Source organism: Arvicanthis niloticus, chromosome 23 (genome assembly GCF_011762505.2).
Source record: "Arvicanthis niloticus isolate mArvNil1 chromosome 23, mArvNil1.pat.X, whole genome shotgun sequence".
In the NCBI taxonomy this organism is placed as follows: Eukaryota; Metazoa; Chordata; class Mammalia; order Rodentia; family Muridae; genus Arvicanthis; species Arvicanthis niloticus.
Window position 1 is genome coordinate 15,739,772 of NC_133430.1, and position 20,797 is coordinate 15,760,568.

The following is a 20,797-nucleotide window of genomic DNA, read 5'->3' on the forward strand; positions in this document are numbered from 1 at the left end:
TGCCTCTGCTTCTCAGGTGGAATTAAAAGCATGTGCTACCATGCCTGGCTTATATATCTTTTAACCCAGTAATTAGTTTTTATCTGTGAGCTATCTTTAGAGTGGTCAAAGACATGTAAAAGGGTAGCAGCACTCTTTATAATAATGAAGAGTTGGCTGACTCCATATGGTTATGATTAAGTACATTATAGCATGTTCATAGTGCAGCTCTATGGATTTAAAAGGTAAAGAACAGTTCTTTCATGTGGCTATGTTTCTTCAACCCTGATATATTTTGAAATGAAATTAACTATTAACAGAACTGCCTGTGAGAATACCCTACTTAAAACTATTTATGCCAGGCATGGTGGAGCCACATGTTTAACTCCAGTATAGAGATCAGAGGATCACAAATCTGAGGGCAGCCTGAATTCTACACCGTGAGATCCTGTCTCCCCAAATAATAATTGCGTTCAAATCCTAGGAAAAGAAGAATCGGGTTATTTTGGGGGCTGGGGGAGAAGGCGGGTATATGGAATTGCCTTTTTATGTACTGTTCTGTATATTTGGAAACAGTTTTAAACAACAGATAATTCTTATCATTGAGTAGGGAATAATTCTTAAGTCTGAGGTGAAGGGAGAAGAGAACATTGAGCAGATAAGTTCTTTGACATTATTTGTTTAAATAGCCTAGCCTTTGAGATTCTCTTGACTCAGCAGAGTACATTGGCACTTTCAAACTCTAATAGTAGACAGAAACACTGTTATACCTAAGGAGAGCCTGCAGTAGTCGCACACTAGCTTTATATTTTAATGTACATCTGAAGGTATACTTTTCACGGTTGAGCTTTAGTCAATTTTAATTTTTATAAATCAAATAACTATATTTAAAATGTATTCCTAGAAATGTAATTGTATATCTCTTCCAAAGATTCGTTGTTTTGCAGTCCCCTCCCCTTTTGAGCCCTAGTTTCATGTACCCCTGGCTGGCCTGATTCTCCTGCCACTTCCTCCCAAATGCTAAGATTATAGCCACGTGCTACTATGCTCTGCTGGTTTGACTTTTCTAGCCCTATTAGGAATGATCTGGGGCTCGGGAAATGGCGTCATGGATAAAGTGCTTGCTGCACTAGTGTAAGGACCTGAATTCAGATCTCAAAACCTAATAAAAGCGAGGTATGATGGCAGGATTGAAGAAAAGAGACAGGTGGTTCCCGGAGGCTTGCTTGCTAACCAGTCTAGCCAAAATGCCAAGCTCAAAGTTCAGTAAGAGACCTTGACTCAAAAAATAAGTTATGGGTGAACTGAAGAATACTGGGTTAAGTTCCCAGCATCCATATAACAGCTAACAACTGCCTATAATTCCAGTTCCAGAGGATCCAACACCATCTTCTGTTATGCACATGCATACATGCAGGCAAAGCATCCACATACAAAATAAAATAAATTTAAAAAAAACTAAAGTCATAAAGGAATAATCCCATTGTCAACTTCTAATGGTTACACATACATGTACAAATGAATGCCTATGTGCCCATGTTCACACATAATTCTATTTAACATTTTTAAAAAAGAATGATTTATGAAACTTTTCTACATCTATTCCCTAGGTTTTTCATGACTTTCTTTTGTCTTTGGATAGCCTGGATTGTCCTCAAACTCTTGCCTGTGTGACTCTTTGAAGAATATTAGCCCAGTGTGGTGACACACATCTTTAATCCCAGTTCTAGGGAGGCAAATGCTGGTTGATCTCTGTGAGTTGGAGGCAACCTGATCTAGGAAGCTCCAGGCCAGCCAAGGTTACATAGTAAGACCCTGTCTCAAAAAAAAATAAGTTTAAGAACTAACAAATTTCAGACCATGTACATGTAACCAATAAATAATTTGAGAAATTTCATAGCTAGAAAAATCAGGAACACTAAGAATATACAATTTCATTTTAGGAGGAGAAGTCAGCCAGAAATTCAAATACCACCTACTCCCCCAAATTAAAATAGTTTCTTCTGTAAAGCCAAAATTCTAAGAACCAGACTCACCTCATATCTCTGTAGTCATTTCCCTCATCCTCTGGTTTGAAAAAAAATTCTTAAAATTACATGTGTAAGATTGTTACATAGATAAGTGGAATGTTATGTACATTTATGTTCTTTTAAAAATGCATCTTTAATAGAGTAAGAAAAGTATCACTAGGGGACTGACAGCTGTTTTGAATTAAATAGGCTATATTTAAAAATTTTTTTAAAGTTCATATGGGCTTGGTAAAGTTCTCTTAAAGCTGAGTGTGGTAGTCTGTTCATGTTATTCTAGCACTTTAGAAGCTGAAGACACAGGGAATCCTTGAGTTCAAGGGTTTGAGACCAACCTCAGAAACATAGTGAGAACCTGTCTCAAAGGAGGGAGGGGGTAATACTTTTAACATTCATGAATAAAAAAGTTTTCGGGCTACTTTTTTGTTCAGTGAGAAGTAGATAAGGGAAAAGTCCTACCCTCCTTCCCTTCTTCCCTCTGTCTCTGTCTTTTTCTTTGAGGCAAGGTCTCATGGAGACTAGATTGGCCACAAAGCCATTTGTAGTCAAGGATGGCAAGTTTAATTATCAAAACTGGAGAGAAAGCTGATTATGGGGCATATACCTATAATTCCAGTACTCAGAAGGCAGAGTCAGGCAGATCATGGCAAGTTGGATGCCAGCCAGAGCTGCTGATTGAGAAAAATAAACAAGGGTGAGAGATGGCTCAGCCTTGAGGACTTGAGTTCAGATCATCAGCACCCACATAAAAAACCAGGTGTCTGCAGTTACATCTCTGGGGAGGTGAAAACAGGAAGATCACTGGGCTTGAGTAGCCAAGTAGCTTCACTGAGAATGTGAACTCTGGGTTTAGTGAGAGACCCTGCATTAAAAAAAAAAATAGAGAACTGGGCATAGTATTGCACACCTTTAATTCAAACACTAGTGAGGAAGAGGCAGGTGGATCTATGTAGGGTTCAAGGACAGCTGGGCATACATAGAGAATTCCAGGACAACCAGAGCTAAACAGAAATAGAGACCCTGTCTCAAAAGAGGGGGAAGGGCAGCAATTGAAGAAGTATCCTCTACAAGCATCCACACACATGCATGCTTCCTATATACATACCAAAAATAAATAAATAAATAAAAGTAGTAAAAAATAGAATAAGCACACTACTTGTTAATATCTAGCAATTGTAAATAAAAATATATTTAGGTGTTGGGGTGTGGGGCATAAGGTAGGAGTTACTAACTTCAGTATTGTAACGGTAATACTCAAAAAGGGATTTGGAGTTTATACATAAAAGTATAAGTAAGATTATTGTATAGGATATAGTAAGTAAAGATAATCATCTTTTTTTTTTGGAAATATTTATAGCTTTAATATTGAGACAGATAGCCAGTTAGTTAAACTGGGCTTATTGGTGCAACCTGTAATCACAGCATGCAGAAGGCTGAAGCAGGAGGATTGAGAGCTCCAGCCTAGCGCTTGCTACGCAACATGTAAACCTAGAAAGTAAAGAAATTGCCAGAAGCAGGCAGAATTATGTTAAAAGGTCTTACTAGCCAGTATGAATAACACGGGATGATAATTACAAGGGATTAAAATGTGTCTAATACATGGACCTGCACTCAAATTCTTAAAGTATATTTTACATGTTTTAAAGTATGTTTCACTGGTCACCTTTAAAGAAAAATGTACTAGTTTGTTACTGGTTCTTTTCAAACTTAGTAAGCATCGACAAAGAATAATTCTGCCCCTTTTATACAAATCGTAGAACTGGCCAACTGAATAATTGACAAGCTCTACAGAATTCTTCCAGCTAATGATTAAAGAAGAAGAAATAGGTTTTGTAAACCCTAACAAATTAGTGACTCTAGTTAGTGATTACTGGTGACTGTTAAACCGTTGAGAGTTAAGTAAAAATTTTGTACCAACAATTTGAAGTGCATTCCATAATTGTTCTAATTTGCTTTCTGTCGCTGTGATAAACACCCTAAATAAAAGCAACTTGGAGAGGAAAGGAATGATATCATCTTACACCTTACAGTCTATCAAGGACTATCAAGGGAAGACAAGGCAGGAACTCAAGGTGGGAACTAAAGCAGAGATGACCAAGGAACACTGCTTGCTGCCTTGATTCCATCTGTTGAGTTACCTCTTTTATATAGCCCAGGCTCTCTCATCAATATGCAGTAAGGAAAATGCCCACAGGCCCATCTGATAAAGGCAGTTCCTCAGTTGAGATTAGCTCTTCCCAAAGGTCTTCTGAAGTATGCTGAGGTTAATGTCAGGTTGACAAAAACTAACTTTGACAGTTACCCACGAGGCAGTCTTGGCTCAATAAACACACACATACAGCAATGACATTGAGGGCTGACAAGATGACTCAATGGGTAAAGAACTTGCCTACTCAAGCCTAATGACTTTGAGTTCAGATCCCTCAATAGTGTAGGCATTTCTAATCCTAGTATGCCCCTACTGAGAGGTGGGAGGTAGAGACAAGGAGTCCATGATGGAAGCTTGCAGGGCAGCTAGCCTGGTTTTAACAACAATACAAGAAAGACTGTCTCAAATAAGGTAGAAGGGAAAGACGAACACCCAGCACCAACACTGGTCTGCCTTACACACATCTGCTTTGGTTTACCTGTGCCCACACTCTCTTGTACACATAAACACACTCAAACACAAGAACAATACTGAATCTGACCACATTTCTAGATATGTCAGTCCATTGTAAAAGAAGCCAGAGGAATATATTCAAATCTCAATGAAGTGATTTATTTGACAAAATCTAAACTGAGACAGTCAGATAACCTCATTTCTTTTGTTTGTTTGTTTGGTTGGTTGGTTGGTTGGTTGGTTGGTTTTGGGGGAGGGTGGGGGTTCAAGACAAGGTTTCTTTATGTGGCTTTGGGTGTCCTGGAACTAGCTTTTTAGACCAGGATAGCCTGGAACTCAGGGAGAGATCTGCCTCTCTGCCAGCCCCACTCCCTCTACCTCTCTGCCCCTCTGCCTCTGCTGTGCTGGGACTAAAGGTGTGCACCATCACCTGGCTGATAACCCCATTTCTTAATAAACATCAGAAAATTACATGGAGAAAATGGAGATACAAAAGGAGAGGCACTTGAAGGAGATTTCAGATTAATTGTAGTTCTTCCACTCAGAGTGTGTGGGCCATATTTAGATCTTGATTCAAAGAGAGAAAAGGAAGAAAAATGTGAATCCATGAAGTTCCTATTAAGGAATTACCATTGTTTTGGTGAGGCTACCATAGTTGCTTTTTATCCTTCCTTTTAGATGTTAAATATACAGGGTTTACGAATAAAATAATATGCCATCTGAGAGTATGTCAAAATAATTCAGGATGGAGATGGAGAAGGTTTGAGTAGTTTATATGATATTGCTACAATTCAACTAATTTTCAAATTTACTGTTGAAAATAGTCTCTCCACCTTTGTGTATATTTAAACAAATTCTTTCTATAGAAATTGCAAAAATATCCCCTGCAAGAGAGGAAGGAATGAAAATTGTCTTCTATGTCTGAATGTGATATTTACAGTTTTTATCCACAGTCAGGAAACTTCACCACTCATAGATAATTGATAGTACTAGAAAGATTGTGATCAGTCCATTTGGGATTAGAGTGACAGCTCAGTGGATAAACTGCTTGCCTTACAGGCATGTGAACCTGAGATTTAGATCTCTAGAACCCACATGAAAAGCTGATTGTGATGGTTTGCCCTTTTAATCCCAAGGATGGTAGATGAAGGCAGGGATAGGTAGATACCTGGAGCCCCGGGCTTATGAAAAACACTTTGTCAAATAAAAAATGGAAGGCACTAAGGTATGATGCCTGAGAGTATCCTCTAATCTCTATACACATGTGTGCATACATATATACATATCACTTCATATATGATATGCACCCATCCACACAAACATAGCAAGATGAGGCCCTTTAACCTCAGGTGGGTGATAAAATGCAGACTTTAGTGGCATAAAAATAGAGGACTGAAAAAAAAGCACTGTGAAAAACATAAGATGGCCAAGGACAAGGAAGTGGGCTTCAGGCAGGAATCTGACATTAGGCTAGAACAAAGAAGTAATTTCAGGCAGGAATCTAAATATTAGGCTAGAACAAAGAAGTAGGCTTCAGGCATGAAAATGACTTTGTGAAAGGACAGGGAAGTAGGCTCAGATATTTTGGTCATCCTGATAAGCCCTTAGAAGTAGTGATCACAGGAGTGATCATGGAACTTTGTTTATTACCTTGCTTGTTCTTTGACTATTTGTGTTTATTGTCTTGCTTGTTCCTTGACTATGTGTGTCTGTTGTATTGCTAGTTCCTCAACCTAGAACTCACCTTAATACTTGCATGTAATTAAAATGGTAAAAAAGCAAAAAGGAGGTGGGGGAATGGGATAGGGGACTTCTGGGGGGGGGGAGATGACATCTGAAATGTAAATAAATACAATATCCAGTTAAAAAAAAGAAAAGCACAAGACACAGCATTGCCCTTCAGAAAGACTACTTGGATTGAAGCCTTTTGAAGTGCCTTCTGAACACAAGATTAGAATCACTATTCCTGGAATCCAGTCTTGGCTTTGCCATTTACTCAATTTAACTTTGAGTAAGATAGTTGTAATGACTGGTTTTAATTGTTAGCTTGCCACAATCTAAAATGACTTGCAAAGAGAGTCTCGTGAGCGACTTTCTAGATCAGGTCACCCTGTGGTTATGTCTTTGAGATATATGGAAAGATTTAGCCTGATAGTGGGCAGTGTACCGTTCTCTGGGTTTGGGTCCTGGATGGTATAAGAGCAAAGGAAGCGAGCTGAGCAGTGAGCATAGCAGTAAGCATTCATTCTCTCTCTGGTTTTGACCATGGATGTAAGCAGCTGCTTCAAGTTCCTGCCTTGATTCTCAGACAGTGATAGATTGTAACCTGGAATACTAAGCCAAATAGACCCTTTCTGTCTTAAAAATGCATTTGTCAGGATATTTTATCACAGCAACAGAACCAAAACTAGAATGACGGTTTCACTTCCATCTTAACATGTTCATTCAGAGAATAAAAAATGGTACCTGTACTGTATACATGAAGAACTTGTTTTGAAAATAATCGCTGCAATGCATAAAAAGCTCTTTGAAAATTCTGCATTCCTATTCTGGTGTGTAATAATCCCACTACAGTCATGAAAAGAAATTTTTTCATTGGAGAGAATGTTTTTTAAAAACATGAATCTGTGTCATTTATTTTCTGTTTTAATATTTTTCATTTTCTATGTGACATAAAATACATAATTACCATCCTAACCAGTTTTAAGTATATATTTTATGACTTTAAATAACTCACATAGTGGTGCAACCATTACCACCATCCATCTCTAAAACACATTGTCCACAAATGAGAACCTGCTCATTCAATCCTAACTCCACAACCCCTGGCAGCCACCATTCTAGTTTCTATCTTTGAATTGCACTATTTGTATGTTTGTGACAGGTGTACTTTACTTTCTACAATGCTTTCAATTTATTAATGCTTTAGCATGGGTCAGAATTTCCTTTCTAAAAATTCATTGATAAAGCTTACTGCCCCCAGATGTGGTGGCACACACCTTTGATCTCAACATTCAAGGTAGATCTGAATTTAAGACCTGCCTGGTCTGCATTTGCCATCCAGGGCCATATAATAAGACCCTTTCTGAGAGAGAGGGGGGGGGGGGAGCGTGTGTGTGTGTGTGTGTGTGTGTGTGTGTGTGTGTGTGTGTGTGTTAGAGTTATTTCTGAGGATTGGGCCCAAGCCCTCACAGATATGAGATGAGCACTTAGCTCTATCACAAAATCACTTTTCTTTCAGTACATAAAATATCCTATTTTATGTATATATCATACTTCGTTTATTCCTTCACTCTTCACTGGACACTTGAGTTACTTTCACTTTTGGCTATTGTGAAGATTGTTTTGTGAACATAGGTGCATAGATACCTGTTTGAGCCTGTTATCACCCTTTTTGGACTAGATTCCCATAAGTAGGATTGCTACATTATATGATAATTCTATGTTGAAGAAATTGTACTTTTAAAACTATGTATTTGAAACATCTTAGCAGTCACATTTGATGCTGTTTGTGCACTGAGTCCTTTCTTTTCTGAAAATGTTTTTCTAAGAGGCTTAAGACTATGAACAAGGAATGTAGTTCCTAAGAAAAAATTTTGAGGCTGCAGAGACCAAGGTCATTATGATTACCGGTCAGCAAGTGTTTGTTTACTTAGTGCTTACTTTTAAAATGTGTATTTCATTCAGTTATTTTTTATTTAGTTATTTTTATTGATTGGGGTTTTTTTAATTTATTCACTTTACATCCTGATCAAAAACTCCCTTTGCCCCTCTCCTCCCAGTCCCATCTTCGCATACCTCTCCCCAACTACCCTCCCTCCTCAGAGAAGGGGAGCCCCCCCACCCCCCAGTGGCACCAACCCACACTGGCACAGCAAATCATAGGAGAACTAAGTGCATCCTCTTCCACTGAGGCCAGAAAAGGCAGCCCAGGTACTGGGATCCAATGGCAAACAACAGAATCAGAAACAGCCTCCACTCCAATTGTTAGGGAACCTGCATAAAGACCAGGCTACATATGTATAGGGGGCCTAGGTCCAGTCTTTGGATGCTCTTTAGTTGGTGGTTTAATTTCTATGAGCCCTCATGGGCCCAGGTTAGTTGACTCTTACTGTGATATCCTTACTGCATGCTCTCCCCAGGCCTTCCCTTCACTCTTCCACAAGACTCCTGAGCTCTGCCTAATGTTTGACTGTGGGCCTATCTTAGTTAGGGTTTCCATTGCTGTGAAGAGACACCGTGACCAAGGCAACTCTGATAAATGACAACATTTAACTGGGGCTGGCTTACAGGTTCAGAGGCTCAGTCCATTATCATCTTGGTGGAAAGCATGGCAGCATCCAGGCAAGCATGGTGCTGTAGGAGCTGAGAGTTCTACATCTTCATCTAAAGGAAGCCAGGAGCAAACTGGCTCTTTCACATTTGTAGGAGATACAAAGCCCATCCTCAAAGTGACACACTTCCTCCAACAAGGCCACACCACTCCCTATAGGCCAAGCATATTCAAACCACTACAGGGTCCATTTCTATCCTTTGCTGGATGAAGCTTCTCAGGAGATAGTTACGCTAGGCTTCTGTTTGCAAGCTTAGCAGAGTATCATTAATAGTGTCAGGGATTGGCTCTCTCGAATGGGATGGGTCTCAAGTTGGACCAGTCATTGGTTGCCCATTCCTTCAATCACTGCTCCATCTTTATCCCTGCACATCTTGTAGGCAGGACAAATTTTGGATCGAAGGTTTTGTGGGTGTGTTGATGGCCCCTTCCTCCACTGGAAGTCCCACCTGGCTACAGGATGTAGCCACTTCAATCCCTGTATCTCCAACATTCCCCCCACATCTGATATTCACCTCCATCCCCACTCCACCCCCATCCCCTTCTCCCATCTAATTCTCTCCCTCCATTTACCTCTAATGTCTGTGTTATATTCCCTTCTGAGTGAGATTCAAGCATTCTCCCTTAGCCCCCCCCCCCCCCCCCCCCCCCCCCCCCCCCCCCCCGTCACTTAGCTTCTTTGGGTCTGTGGATTATAGCATGGGTACCGTGTACTTTATGGCTAATCTCCACTTATAAGTGAGTACATACCATGTATGTTTTTCTGGGTTACTTCACTCAGGATGATATTTTTCTAGTTCCATCCATTTGTCTGCAAAATTTCATGATTTCCCCCCCCCCTTTTTTTTAAATCGCTGAGTAGTATTCCATTGTGTTAGTGAACCACATTTTCTCTATCCATTCCTCAGTTGTGGGGGATCTAGGTTGTTTCCAGTTTCTGGCTGTTAGGAATAAAGCTGCTGTGAACATAGTTGAGCAAGTATCCATCTAGCATGATGGAGCTTCTTAAGGATGTATGCCCAGGAGTGGTTTAGCTGAGTCTTGAGGTAGAACTATTCTGTTTTCTCAGAAACAGCCAAATTGATTTCCAAAGTGTTTGTACAAGTTTGCACTCCTGCCAGCAATGGAGAAGTGTTCCTCTTGTTCCACATCCTTATAAGCATGAATTGTAGCTTGAGTTTTTGATCTTAGCCATTCTGACTAAGATGTAAGGTGGAATATCAGAGTTGTTTTGATTTGTATTTCCCTGAAGGATATTGAACATTTCTTTGTTTCATGGGCCATTAGGGATTCCTCTGTTGAGAATTCTTAATTTAGCTCTGTACTACATTTTTAAATTGGGTTATTTGGTTTGTTGTTGTTGTCTTAATTTCTTAAACTCTATATATTTTGGATATTAGCCTTCTGCCAGATGTAGGGTTAGTGAACATCTTTTCCCAATTTGTGGACTGTCATTTTGTTCTAATGATGGTGACCTTTGCCTTACTGAAGGTTTTCAGTTTCATGAGGTCATATTTATTATTGATTTTAGTGCTTGAGCTATGGATGATCTGTTCAGGAAGTTGTCTCCTGTACCAATGCTGCATTTAAGGCTATACTCCACTTTCTGTTCTATCTGGTTTTATGTTGAGTTCTTTTGTCGACTTGGACTTGAGTCAGGGTGGTAAATATGAATCTATTTGAACTCTTCTACATTCAGATAGCCAGTTAGACAGAACTTTTTGTTGAAGATGCTTTCATTTTTCTGTTGTATGGTTTTGACTTCACTGTCAAAAATCAACTGTCCATAAACTGTGGGTTTATTTCTGGTTCTTCGATTCTATTCCATTGATCAACCTGCCTGTTTTTATGCCAATACCATACAGTTTTTATTACTATTGTTCTGTAGTGAACTTGAAATCAGGAATGGTGATACCTTCAGAAGTTCTTTTATATACAGGATTGTCTTGGCTATCCTAGGTTTTGTTTTGTTTTGTTTTGTTTTTCTTTTTAACATGTAAAGGTGAAAATAGCTATTTCAAGGTCTGTAAAGAATTGTGTTGAATTCTGATATCTTCCTCAATATCTTTCTTCAAAGACTTGAAGTTCTTGTACAGGTTCGTGTGTTTTAAAATGTACTTTGATGAAAGAATTTATTTTTTAAACTATTTAATGTTTACAGTATATTATATTAAACATGTAAATGTAACTGTTATTTGCCTGATGTAATTATAGTCTCTAAAGCTTACTGCCTCCACCTGCTAACCTAAGCCTCGTCCCAGAAGCTTCTCCACACAGTCCTGTCTGGGCCTAGGATGCAGCCTGAGACTTACTGCTAAATAAGCTAACTCCTTCCTAGTTCTTTCTGATCTCTGGTTGGTTCAGCTCAGCTCTTCTTGCTCAAAACTCCTCTTTAAGCTGACTGGTTGAGTCTGACTTCTCTGAGCTTCTCTATAAATTGCTCTTCTTGGCCTCAAACTAACTCTGGCAATCTGTTCTGATCTTCTGGCTCCTTGTCCTCTGGCTCATTCTGTCTTCACCTGTCTGGCTTGTACTGTTCTCCCTTAAGTAGCTTCCCTTTCCTCTCTCTTCCTCTGAGAGTTGGGCATATCCTAGTCTGTCAAATCTTCCTCTCATTTGTCACTTTGCCTGCCACTTTACACATCACTTTCAAACATGGTGTTTCCTTCTACAAACTAACTTTATCTTCATTGTTTGGGAGTAAAGGTGTGTGCTAAGGGCTGAGCCTCATCACAACTAGAAATAGACTTTTTTTTTTTTTTCAGTAAACAACGGTAATCTCAGGGCTCACTCCTGTGATCAAATATCTTGCAACATAAAGATTTTAGCATCCTTGCTTTGTAGTTTCTACAGAATGATTTGAGATGTGTTTGACTGTCCATGTATGTCTAACCATATATCCAATGTGTTGAAGTAAACTTCAAAAGTGCAGTGTTCTCATAGTTCTGTAGGTATGGAGAAGCTGTGTGTATCATAATCAAACATGTGGTTTGATTAGAGTTATTTCTGCTTTACCCAGTATCTGCATCTAGTTAGAAAACCTCTAGCCTTACACTGAACACTGGTACTAGATTTCTATGTGTACATACATATATATGAAAATGCTTGTCTGTATGAATGTGTACATGAAAGATCAGGGGAAAACACATGTGATTCCCCCCCCCCCTTTGTGAGATAAGGTCTCACTAGCTCAGATGTGCTGGCCTGAAACCTGAGATTCTCCTGCCTTAGACTCTCAAGTGCTAAGGTTAAAGACATATACCACTATGCCCAGCTAATAGTCGTTTTTCTTAAATATAAATTTCTAAGGTATACCACCAGGTTTTCTATGAAAGTGTTTGTATAGTTTTTTCTATTTTTATTGTTAAACATTTCATCCTTTATTCTGAGATTGGATTACCTGCTAACTCATTTATCCTAACAGTTCTAATAATTTTAAGTTGTTTTTCTTAAACCATTACCTTTTTGGTTAGATAAGTTATATATGTGTATCCAAATAAGTATACAGAATTAGAAATGTTTCTATTCACTTTGTTCTCTATCTTAGTTTCTCCTCTAAGCATATATCGCCTCTTTTCAGCTCTGAGAATTAATTTCCTAGCTCAAAATTAATGTGTAGTCATTAAAAATTAACCAGTTTTTGCACCTGACCTATATGTGTTAAAATTACAGTGTTAGATAATAAAAGTTTTGTTTTTACTTCAGGATTTATGGGAAAGATAGACTAAAAGATTATTTTTTGACTGGGCTTGGATGCAAGCCTGTTATCCCAGCTACTTAGGAGGCAGAGGCAGAAAGATGGCAAGTTCAAGGGCAGCCTGAACAACTTAGCTATACCGTGTGTCAAATTTTTTAAAAGGTGGTATTTGGATATGATATGATATATATATATATATATTCTCAAAAATTAAGACAAGAATTAACAAAACTTGGCTTTTCCTTTGTCTTTCTACTATATTTAAACAGAACAAGTAGCTTACAAATGCCAGGAGCTAATCATCTGCTTTTTTTAAACCCCTGTTTTGTAAAATATGCAAGAGTAAAGCTGTCTTACCTTGGAGTGGAAACAAAGGACCAGTCAGTCACTTGGACATGTGCTCTTTGCAGATACTGATCAGCCTCTTCCTTGTAGATCGTTAGTTTATGATGGCTGATCGTTGCCTCCTGACTGTTACCCCCTCTTGGAACCTTTGCTTTAGTACAGATACTTTCCCTTTGTTTTGAAATGCTCTTCTAATAACTATATAAGTATGATGTTTCTTGTCATCTTGAAAAGTGCATAATGTTATGCCTAAAATGGGAGGTGATACATATTCATTATATGTGGAAGACTTAGACGTCTTTACACTAAAAAAAACTTACATGTGAACTTGACAGTATATTATTTGGGAAAAAAACTGTATGGTTTAAAAAACATTTGAAACAACAAATAATTTGTTTTTGTTTTATCAAGAAATGGATGAAGAGAGGCTGCTGGATCCAGGGTTGAAGGTTTGTAAAGGCCTCTGGGATTACCCTCTGAAGAACCAGCAGATGGAATGCCGAAGTGACTGAAGAAAATGGGTGCTAATGCATCTAACTATCCTCATTCATGTTCCCCAAGGGTAGGGGGAAATTCACAGGCCCAGCAGACTTTCATAGGTAACTGTTCATTCCCTTAATTTTATTTTTTGTTAAGACTATAATTAGAAATGTGTTAACAGTTATCTTTGTAGATGAAGAGTACTGAGCCATAGAAAAATTATTACAGGTAGTAATTCTGTGATACCCAAGTTCCCTATCTTCACCCCAATGTTAATCTGGCGTGTTATAACTATAACTTTAATGTGATTGAAGAGAAAAAAACATTTTAAAATTATATATAGTATTCTTATTTTGCAAATTGTTTCTCATTTCCTAAAAATCCATGACTGAACCCTTGATACAGTCCTTGCTTGCTAGAAAACCGAAGGCATTTTTAAAAATTTAGACAAATTTTTTATTCTAGTTCTGCTCTTTTTTTTTCCTTTTCTTCTTCTTTCCTTACCTTCCTTTTTACTAAAAATTGTTACAGAACATTTTATTGCACAAGTGTGTGTGTGTGTGTGTGTGTGTGTCTGTGTGTCTGTGTGTCTGTGTCTGTGTCTGTGTGTGCACATGGCACATATTTGAAAGTCGGTAGGCAACTTGTGAGAGTAAGTTCTCTCTTAATCCCCATGTGGGTCCCAGGAACCAAATTCAGGTAAGAGGTTTGATGGCAAAGTGACTTTTTCCACTAAACCATCTTTCTGGCCCTTTTAAATTTGATTTATATCTTTTATTTAAGTGTGTGTGTGTGTGGTGTATGCACACATGTGTACAGTTGCTTGTGTATACAAAGGAATGCAGAGATTGACATCAAGTATCTTTCCCAATTACACAATCACATTCCACCATATTTGTCTTTTAAGATTTCTTTTTTTCTGTGTATGTGTCTGTGCCTGAATATATGTTTGTGTGATGAGTGCCTGCAGAGTCCACAGTAGGATGTTGGGTCCCCTGGAACTGGACTTACAGGTGGTCAGGTTGTTGTGGCTGGAAACCCTCTGTAAGAACAGTGGTGTTTTAACCACTGAGCCATAGCTCTAGCCCCTCTACCTTCCTTTTAAAGATGGGTTTGTCAGTGAGCCTGGAACTCATGTTTTAGCTATACTGGTTGGGCAGTGATCTCCTAGGAGCTGCTTGTATCTAACCTTACAGCACTGTACCATTGTGTCCAGCTTTTATGCCAATGGATGGGCATCTGAATACGAAGCCATCTTCTCTACCCCTTCCCAAGCACATGCACACACGTGCGCGTGCACACACACACACACACACACACACACACACCCCTATGTATATTTGAGCTCTCCTTGCCTAGGCTGTTAATCATACTCTTGACCTCAAGCCTCAACCTCTAAATGGTAAGATTACAAGTGTACACCACAGTGCCCAGCCCTCTTTCTTAATATAAAAATGAGTTATTTGTATTCATAAAAGCATTCATTTTTACATTTTTACTCGAATTATGTAGGACTGTGTAAAAATTTTTGACATGAAATATATTAATGTTGAAAGTGAATATTAAAAAATCATAATTTGCTTAATTTTCTTCTTAGGAACATCTTCCTATTCTCAGCAAGGCTATGGTTGTGAGTCAAAGTTGTATAGCCTTGACCATGGCCATGAGAAACCACAAGACAAAAAAAAGAGAACCTCTGGCCTTGCCACTCTCAAAAAGAAGTTTATTAAACGCCGAAAATCTAATAGATCGGCTGATCACGCCAAGCAGATGCGAGAACTCCTCTCTGGGTGGGATGTTAGAGATGTCAATGCACTAGTGGAAGAATATGAGGGAACTTCAGCCTTAAAGGAGCTTTCTCTGCAAGCCAGTTTGGCTAGACCAGAAGCTCGGACACTGCAGAAGGACATGGCTGACCTTTATGAGTATAAGTACTGTACTGACGTGGACTTAATATTTCAAGAAACTTGTTTTCCTGTTCATCGGGCCATTTTGGCAGCAAGGTGTCCATTTTTTAAAACACTGCTTTCTTCCTCACCTGAGTATGGGGCAGAGATAATAATGGACATCAGTACAGCTGGTATTGATATGCCCATGTTTTCTGCCTTGTTACACTACCTTTATACAGGAGAATTTGGAATGGAGGACTCAAGATTTCAGAATGTCGATATCCTTGTTCAGCTTAGTGAAGAATTTGGAACACCAAATTCCCTTGATGTAGATATGCGTGGACTCTTTGATTATATGTGTTATTATGATGTTGTCCTTAGTTTTTCGTCAGATTCTGAACTAGTTGAAGCTTTTGGTGGAAATCAGAACTGTTTAGATGAAGAGCTTAAAGCCCACAAGGCTATTATTTCTGCACGGTCCCCATTTTTCCGAAATTTATTGCAAAGGAGAATACGGACTGGTGAAGAAATCACAGACCGAACTTTGAGAACTCCCACAAGAATTATATTAGATGAGTCCATTATACCAAAAAAATATGCAAAAGTGATATTACACTGTATGTATACCGACGTGGTGGACCTCTCTGTTTTGCACTGTAGCCCCTCTGTGGGGAGTCTCAGTGAAGTTCAGGCTCTCGTCGCAGGGAAGCCAAACATGACCAGGGCAGAAGAAGCCATGGAACTTTACCACATAGCACTGTTCTTGGAATTTAACATGCTTGCACAAGGTATGAATTCTATTTGTCTATTAAATTGAAAACAAGTATTTTAATTCTATGATAATAGTGTCTAGAATATACAGGGTTAATTTTTCTCGGTCTGTAATTATGAATGCTAAAACAACTGCAGGGTCAGCATTAATATAGCTTTTCATTTAATATTAAAATCAAGCATTCATTATCATCAGATAAAGAACATTAGGTGAGACTGCAGCCTTGCTCTTCCCTAATGTAAGATGATGGGTGTGGGATATGTGATTAGCCTCCTACGCTGTCTCTGCTTTGACTTTGAACCAGTCCATTTTCCCGGATTCAAGTTTCTATTCCTGTATTTATATTTAATACCTTGTTGATTCTTTGTTTATGCTTAGAATTATAGAAATAAAAGGTAGGACACATTTAAACATAAATTTATTTGAAGTAAGCCTTTGACTTACATTTTAAAATAGTTTGTATCTTTCAGGCTCAACTTGTACATCAAATATTAGCTTGTAAAGCAGTTAGACCCACAAGCTTGTTTCATTTGTTTTAAACAAACCAACCAACCAACCAAAAAGATATGGATGGATGGATGGATGGATGGATGGATGGATGGATGGATAGATAGAGATCATATGAGTATTGTGTTAAAGAAGTATATGCCTGTTGGTAAATGTTTGAATCAGTAGCATTTCAGAGCTGGAAAGAGACCTTTCTCACTACAAAGGAAAAGTATATATTTAGCTTTCTGTGGCTGTAAAGTAAAATGAAATGTTATATGACCCAATATTACTTGAGACATTTTATTTTGCTAGTACAGTCACTAAAAGAATTTTAAAAGCTGCCAACTAGAAGAGAATGTGACAGTTTTAGTGAGAAAAACTTAATGAATGTGGCTTTCTATCTCAAAAAGTATTGCATTTTTTTTAAGCCTTAGTAGGTGATAATGATGTTAGAATCAGGCATTGAAAAAGGAACAGACATTAAAATTTCTTACACATAATCTTTCAAAATTTAATTACCATTGTCTTTCAGTAACAGACTAGTTTTTTTGTTACCACAGCCAGTGTGTCATTAAACTGTTTTTAATAGTTTAATGTGTTAATAGTTTAATAGTTTAATATGACTGTTTTTAAATAGTCATATTAATAACTATTTAGATGCCAGTTTGTAGGGACAATATCAGAAATGACCTAGCAGCTTGACCTACCATTCCTTTATTCTATAAAGCCAAATTTGTGAGAAAATGCTTCTACAGAAAAAAAATTGAAGTTTGCCACAGCATCAAAAAGGTATGACAAATCTTTCTTTTCTCAAATTGTTTTTAGATTTTGACAGGTTTACATAATAAAATCCAGATGTGTACCATATATTTTTACCTGTTTTTAAAAGTGAAAGTGCATACCTTAATGTAGTAATTGTTTTAGTTTTGAGTGAAACGTGAAATTGCAAGCTAACTCTTAGGGCTTTGGTGATACTTGGTGCTACCTGGAGCTCTTTTATTCTCTTAGATGAGTTAATTTTTTCTGTCATTTATGTATAAATTGCATTCGTACAGTACATTTAAAGATCTAAAACATCCCGTATATTGTTTCAGTCTAGCTAAACAAGTAAGAGCTCGTGTCTCTTCTCATTCAAAATACATTGTGAACCATGGTTTTCACTTTAGCGTCTTGTGCTTTTTGTGTAACATACCTTTCCTTCATACCTGTGATAGAATCATACTCAGCCCTTTATAGCTTCAACATAGCCTTACCTCATTTCTATGAGGAGACAAATGTTATTTGTGGAAGAATTTCATGTGTTAAAGCTTAAAGCTCAGATCTGGAGCCAAGTGGACTGGCTTTGGATCCTCCTCTACAGCATCTTAACATATTTGACTTGTAAGTAAGGCATATACCTCTTAATTCCCTGTCTTACTGATTTGCAAAAAGAATAATAACCCTATTATTCTGAGGATTAAGAAAACCGTATATGTTAATTCATACGAACAGCACTTGATATGCAATAAGCATTCAATAAATGTCAGCTGCAAGTCTTTCTGATTGGTATATCTTTATTGCCATACTTTTTCTTCTCTCCTGCCCTAGGCTAAGGCTAGCACTCTACTGCTGAACTTCATCCCTGATAATAGTCTTCTCTAAAAGTAATTTTACTAATTAAGCCCAATATTAAGTATATTTCATAGATTTTTAGACATTTATTGGTGTTAAGATTTCATTATAATTTCATCACAATTTTAAGCTGGTTTCTCTCTCTCTCTTTCTCTTTCTCATTTGTTTTGTTTTGTTTTGTTTTGCTTTGTTTTGTTTTTCAAGACAGGGTTTCTCTGTGTAGCCCTGGCTGTCCTGGAACTCACTCTGTAGACCAGGCTGGCCTCGAACTCAGAAATCCACCTGCCTCTGCCTCCCAAGTGCTGGGATTAAAGGTGTGCGCCACCACCTCCCAGCTGATTACTCTCTTAACATGGTTTTTATCAGACTACTCAGGATCAGTCTACTTACTACTTTCCAGTTAGCTTTCCTAACAGTCTGTACCAACGATGCTTAGACTCAGCCATCTATTGTATATGGGAAACCTGACTGCTTCCACACATCTCTCATAGTTGTAGCTGTGTATCATTTTAGAGAGAATTGAGTAGTCTGTGTTTTTTTATTTATTTTATATGTATGTGTGTTTTGCCTGTGTCTATGTATATGCACTGTGTGCATGCCTGGTGTCTAAGGAGGCCAGAGAGTTACTGGAGTAACTTTGGAAGATGGAAACTAAAGGATTGGAAGTTCAAGTCAATCCTCAGTTAGTGAATACAAAAAGACCCCAAAACAAACGGGCAAAAAACAATGAAAAAAGAATAGTTTTGAACTGGGATTTGAACCCAGGTCCTCTAGAGCAGGCATTGCTCTTAACCTCTGAGTCATCTCTTCAATCTTGGTCGGTATTGTTTGTTCTGTGATTCAAATGAAGATGTTCAGGTGAGAAAGATTGTGAAACTAGGACTGTTGGATGACTTGAAGGTAAAATCATGATTTGCTTAACTTTCTTCTTAGGAACATAGTCCCAGAGCTTGGAAAACCAAGGCAAGAATATTGAGTTTGGGGCCATCCAGGGCTATATAGTTAGACCTTGCAAACAGACACACAAAATAATATTGGTAACTCACAAATAGTATACCTTAAGTGTAGAGCACTCAGCCAATGTGTATAAGGTTCTATGTTCAGTTCCTACACTGAACAAATCACTACAGCAGACAAAATTCTGAGTTCAAACAATAAAACAGAAGGGGCCGAGCAGTAGTAGTGCACATTTTTAATCCCAGCATTCAGGAGGCAGAGGTCAGCCTGTCCTATATACAGAGAGTTCCAGGACAGCCAGGGATACACAAAAAATCCAATATGAATGAATGAATGAATGAATTGCAGAAGCTCTTAAAGTGAGAGCAGAAATGAAAAATATAATAGGGTTAAGAGGTAAGCTTGAAGAAATCTAGAAAGAAAAGAGCAACAACAAAGGAGAAAAACCAAAGTATAAATATCTACACTTCTGCATCCTCACTTCAGGAAGCTACTAAAGATGTGATTCACCAAATGCTAAAGTAAAACAAAAATAAAGAAATGGGACCAGGAAATAGCATTTAATGCATGAGGAGAGCAAAGTGCAGCCTAGGTACCAGTCATGTTAAGATTAAGGTTAGGGTTAGGGAGGGGAAAGGATATGTTGCTCCAGACCAGACCAGAACAAAAATCCTCAAATCTAGATCAGTTACTTAAATTAATGTTTAAACAAAAAGTACCAAATTATACTGAAACTTTATGACTCTTTTTAGAAAGAATTGGGAATAAATTTAGACACTGAAGCAACTGTGTAAAGAAATTAATATACAAGTAAAGTTCTAAATGACACAAAAGCAAATAATCTCGTTTAGAGCTTAGCTCAGCAGTAAGTAGTATTTAAATATTTGTTATAATAGGAACACTGAATATTAATTAAATAAAAGTAAGAATACATGGTGGAAGTACACAATACATGAAGGGCTAAAGAATTAATTGGGAGCAGAACTGAATATTATAGGGGTTTGTTTTTTTAGGATAATCATTTTATTAGTACTCAACTTTAAAATTACAAGCATATTAAGCTTGATTACAAAACTAATTTTAATTTTTATTACATTTATGTTTGTGCATGTGTATATAGGTATTCATGTGCCACAGCAAGCATGTGTGTGGCTGGAGCTCAGGAAAACTTGTAGAAGTGACCTTCAGGACCAAAATCAGATCTGTCAACCCTGGTGGCAAGCATCTTTACCCACTGAACCATCTTGCCAGCCCCCAAATTAATTTTTAAAATACAGATATGACATTAGTGACATACCTAGAAAAGGCCACCGTCCTGTTTTTAAAAAATAAGAATTTATCATTTATGAAAATTGTTTTGCTGTTAAATGAATATGAAGATTCTTTTTTTATTGTTTTTTACCTGTTTGTTTTGGTCTCTTTTGGTATTCACTATCTGAGGATTGACTTGAACTTCTGACCCTTTAGTTTCCACCTCCCAAAGTACTGGAATCACCTGCTATTTTTGTGGTGCTGAGATGGAGGTAGGGAGGGTGTACATGTGTATGACAGACAACTCAGCCAACTGAACTATATTCTTGGCTTCATCTGTGAAGAATGGTAACAAATGAGATCGT

The 20,797-nt window shown here is 37.9% G+C and overlaps 1 protein-coding gene across 1 annotated transcript in view; it reads left to right on the forward strand.

Annotated features, from left to right (window-relative positions):
• The window catches only part of Btbd7 (BTB domain containing 7), an 85,456-nt gene that overhangs the window by 16,739 nt on the left and 47,920 nt on the right, over nt 1-20,797 (forward strand). Inside the window, 2 exon segments of the mRNA XM_076921341.1 lie at nt 13,395-13,582; nt 15,061-16,140. Of these exon segments, the coding sequence (XP_076777456.1) occupies nt 13,501-13,582; nt 15,061-16,140 (1,162 nt within the window). The 5' untranslated portion in view covers nt 13,395-13,500.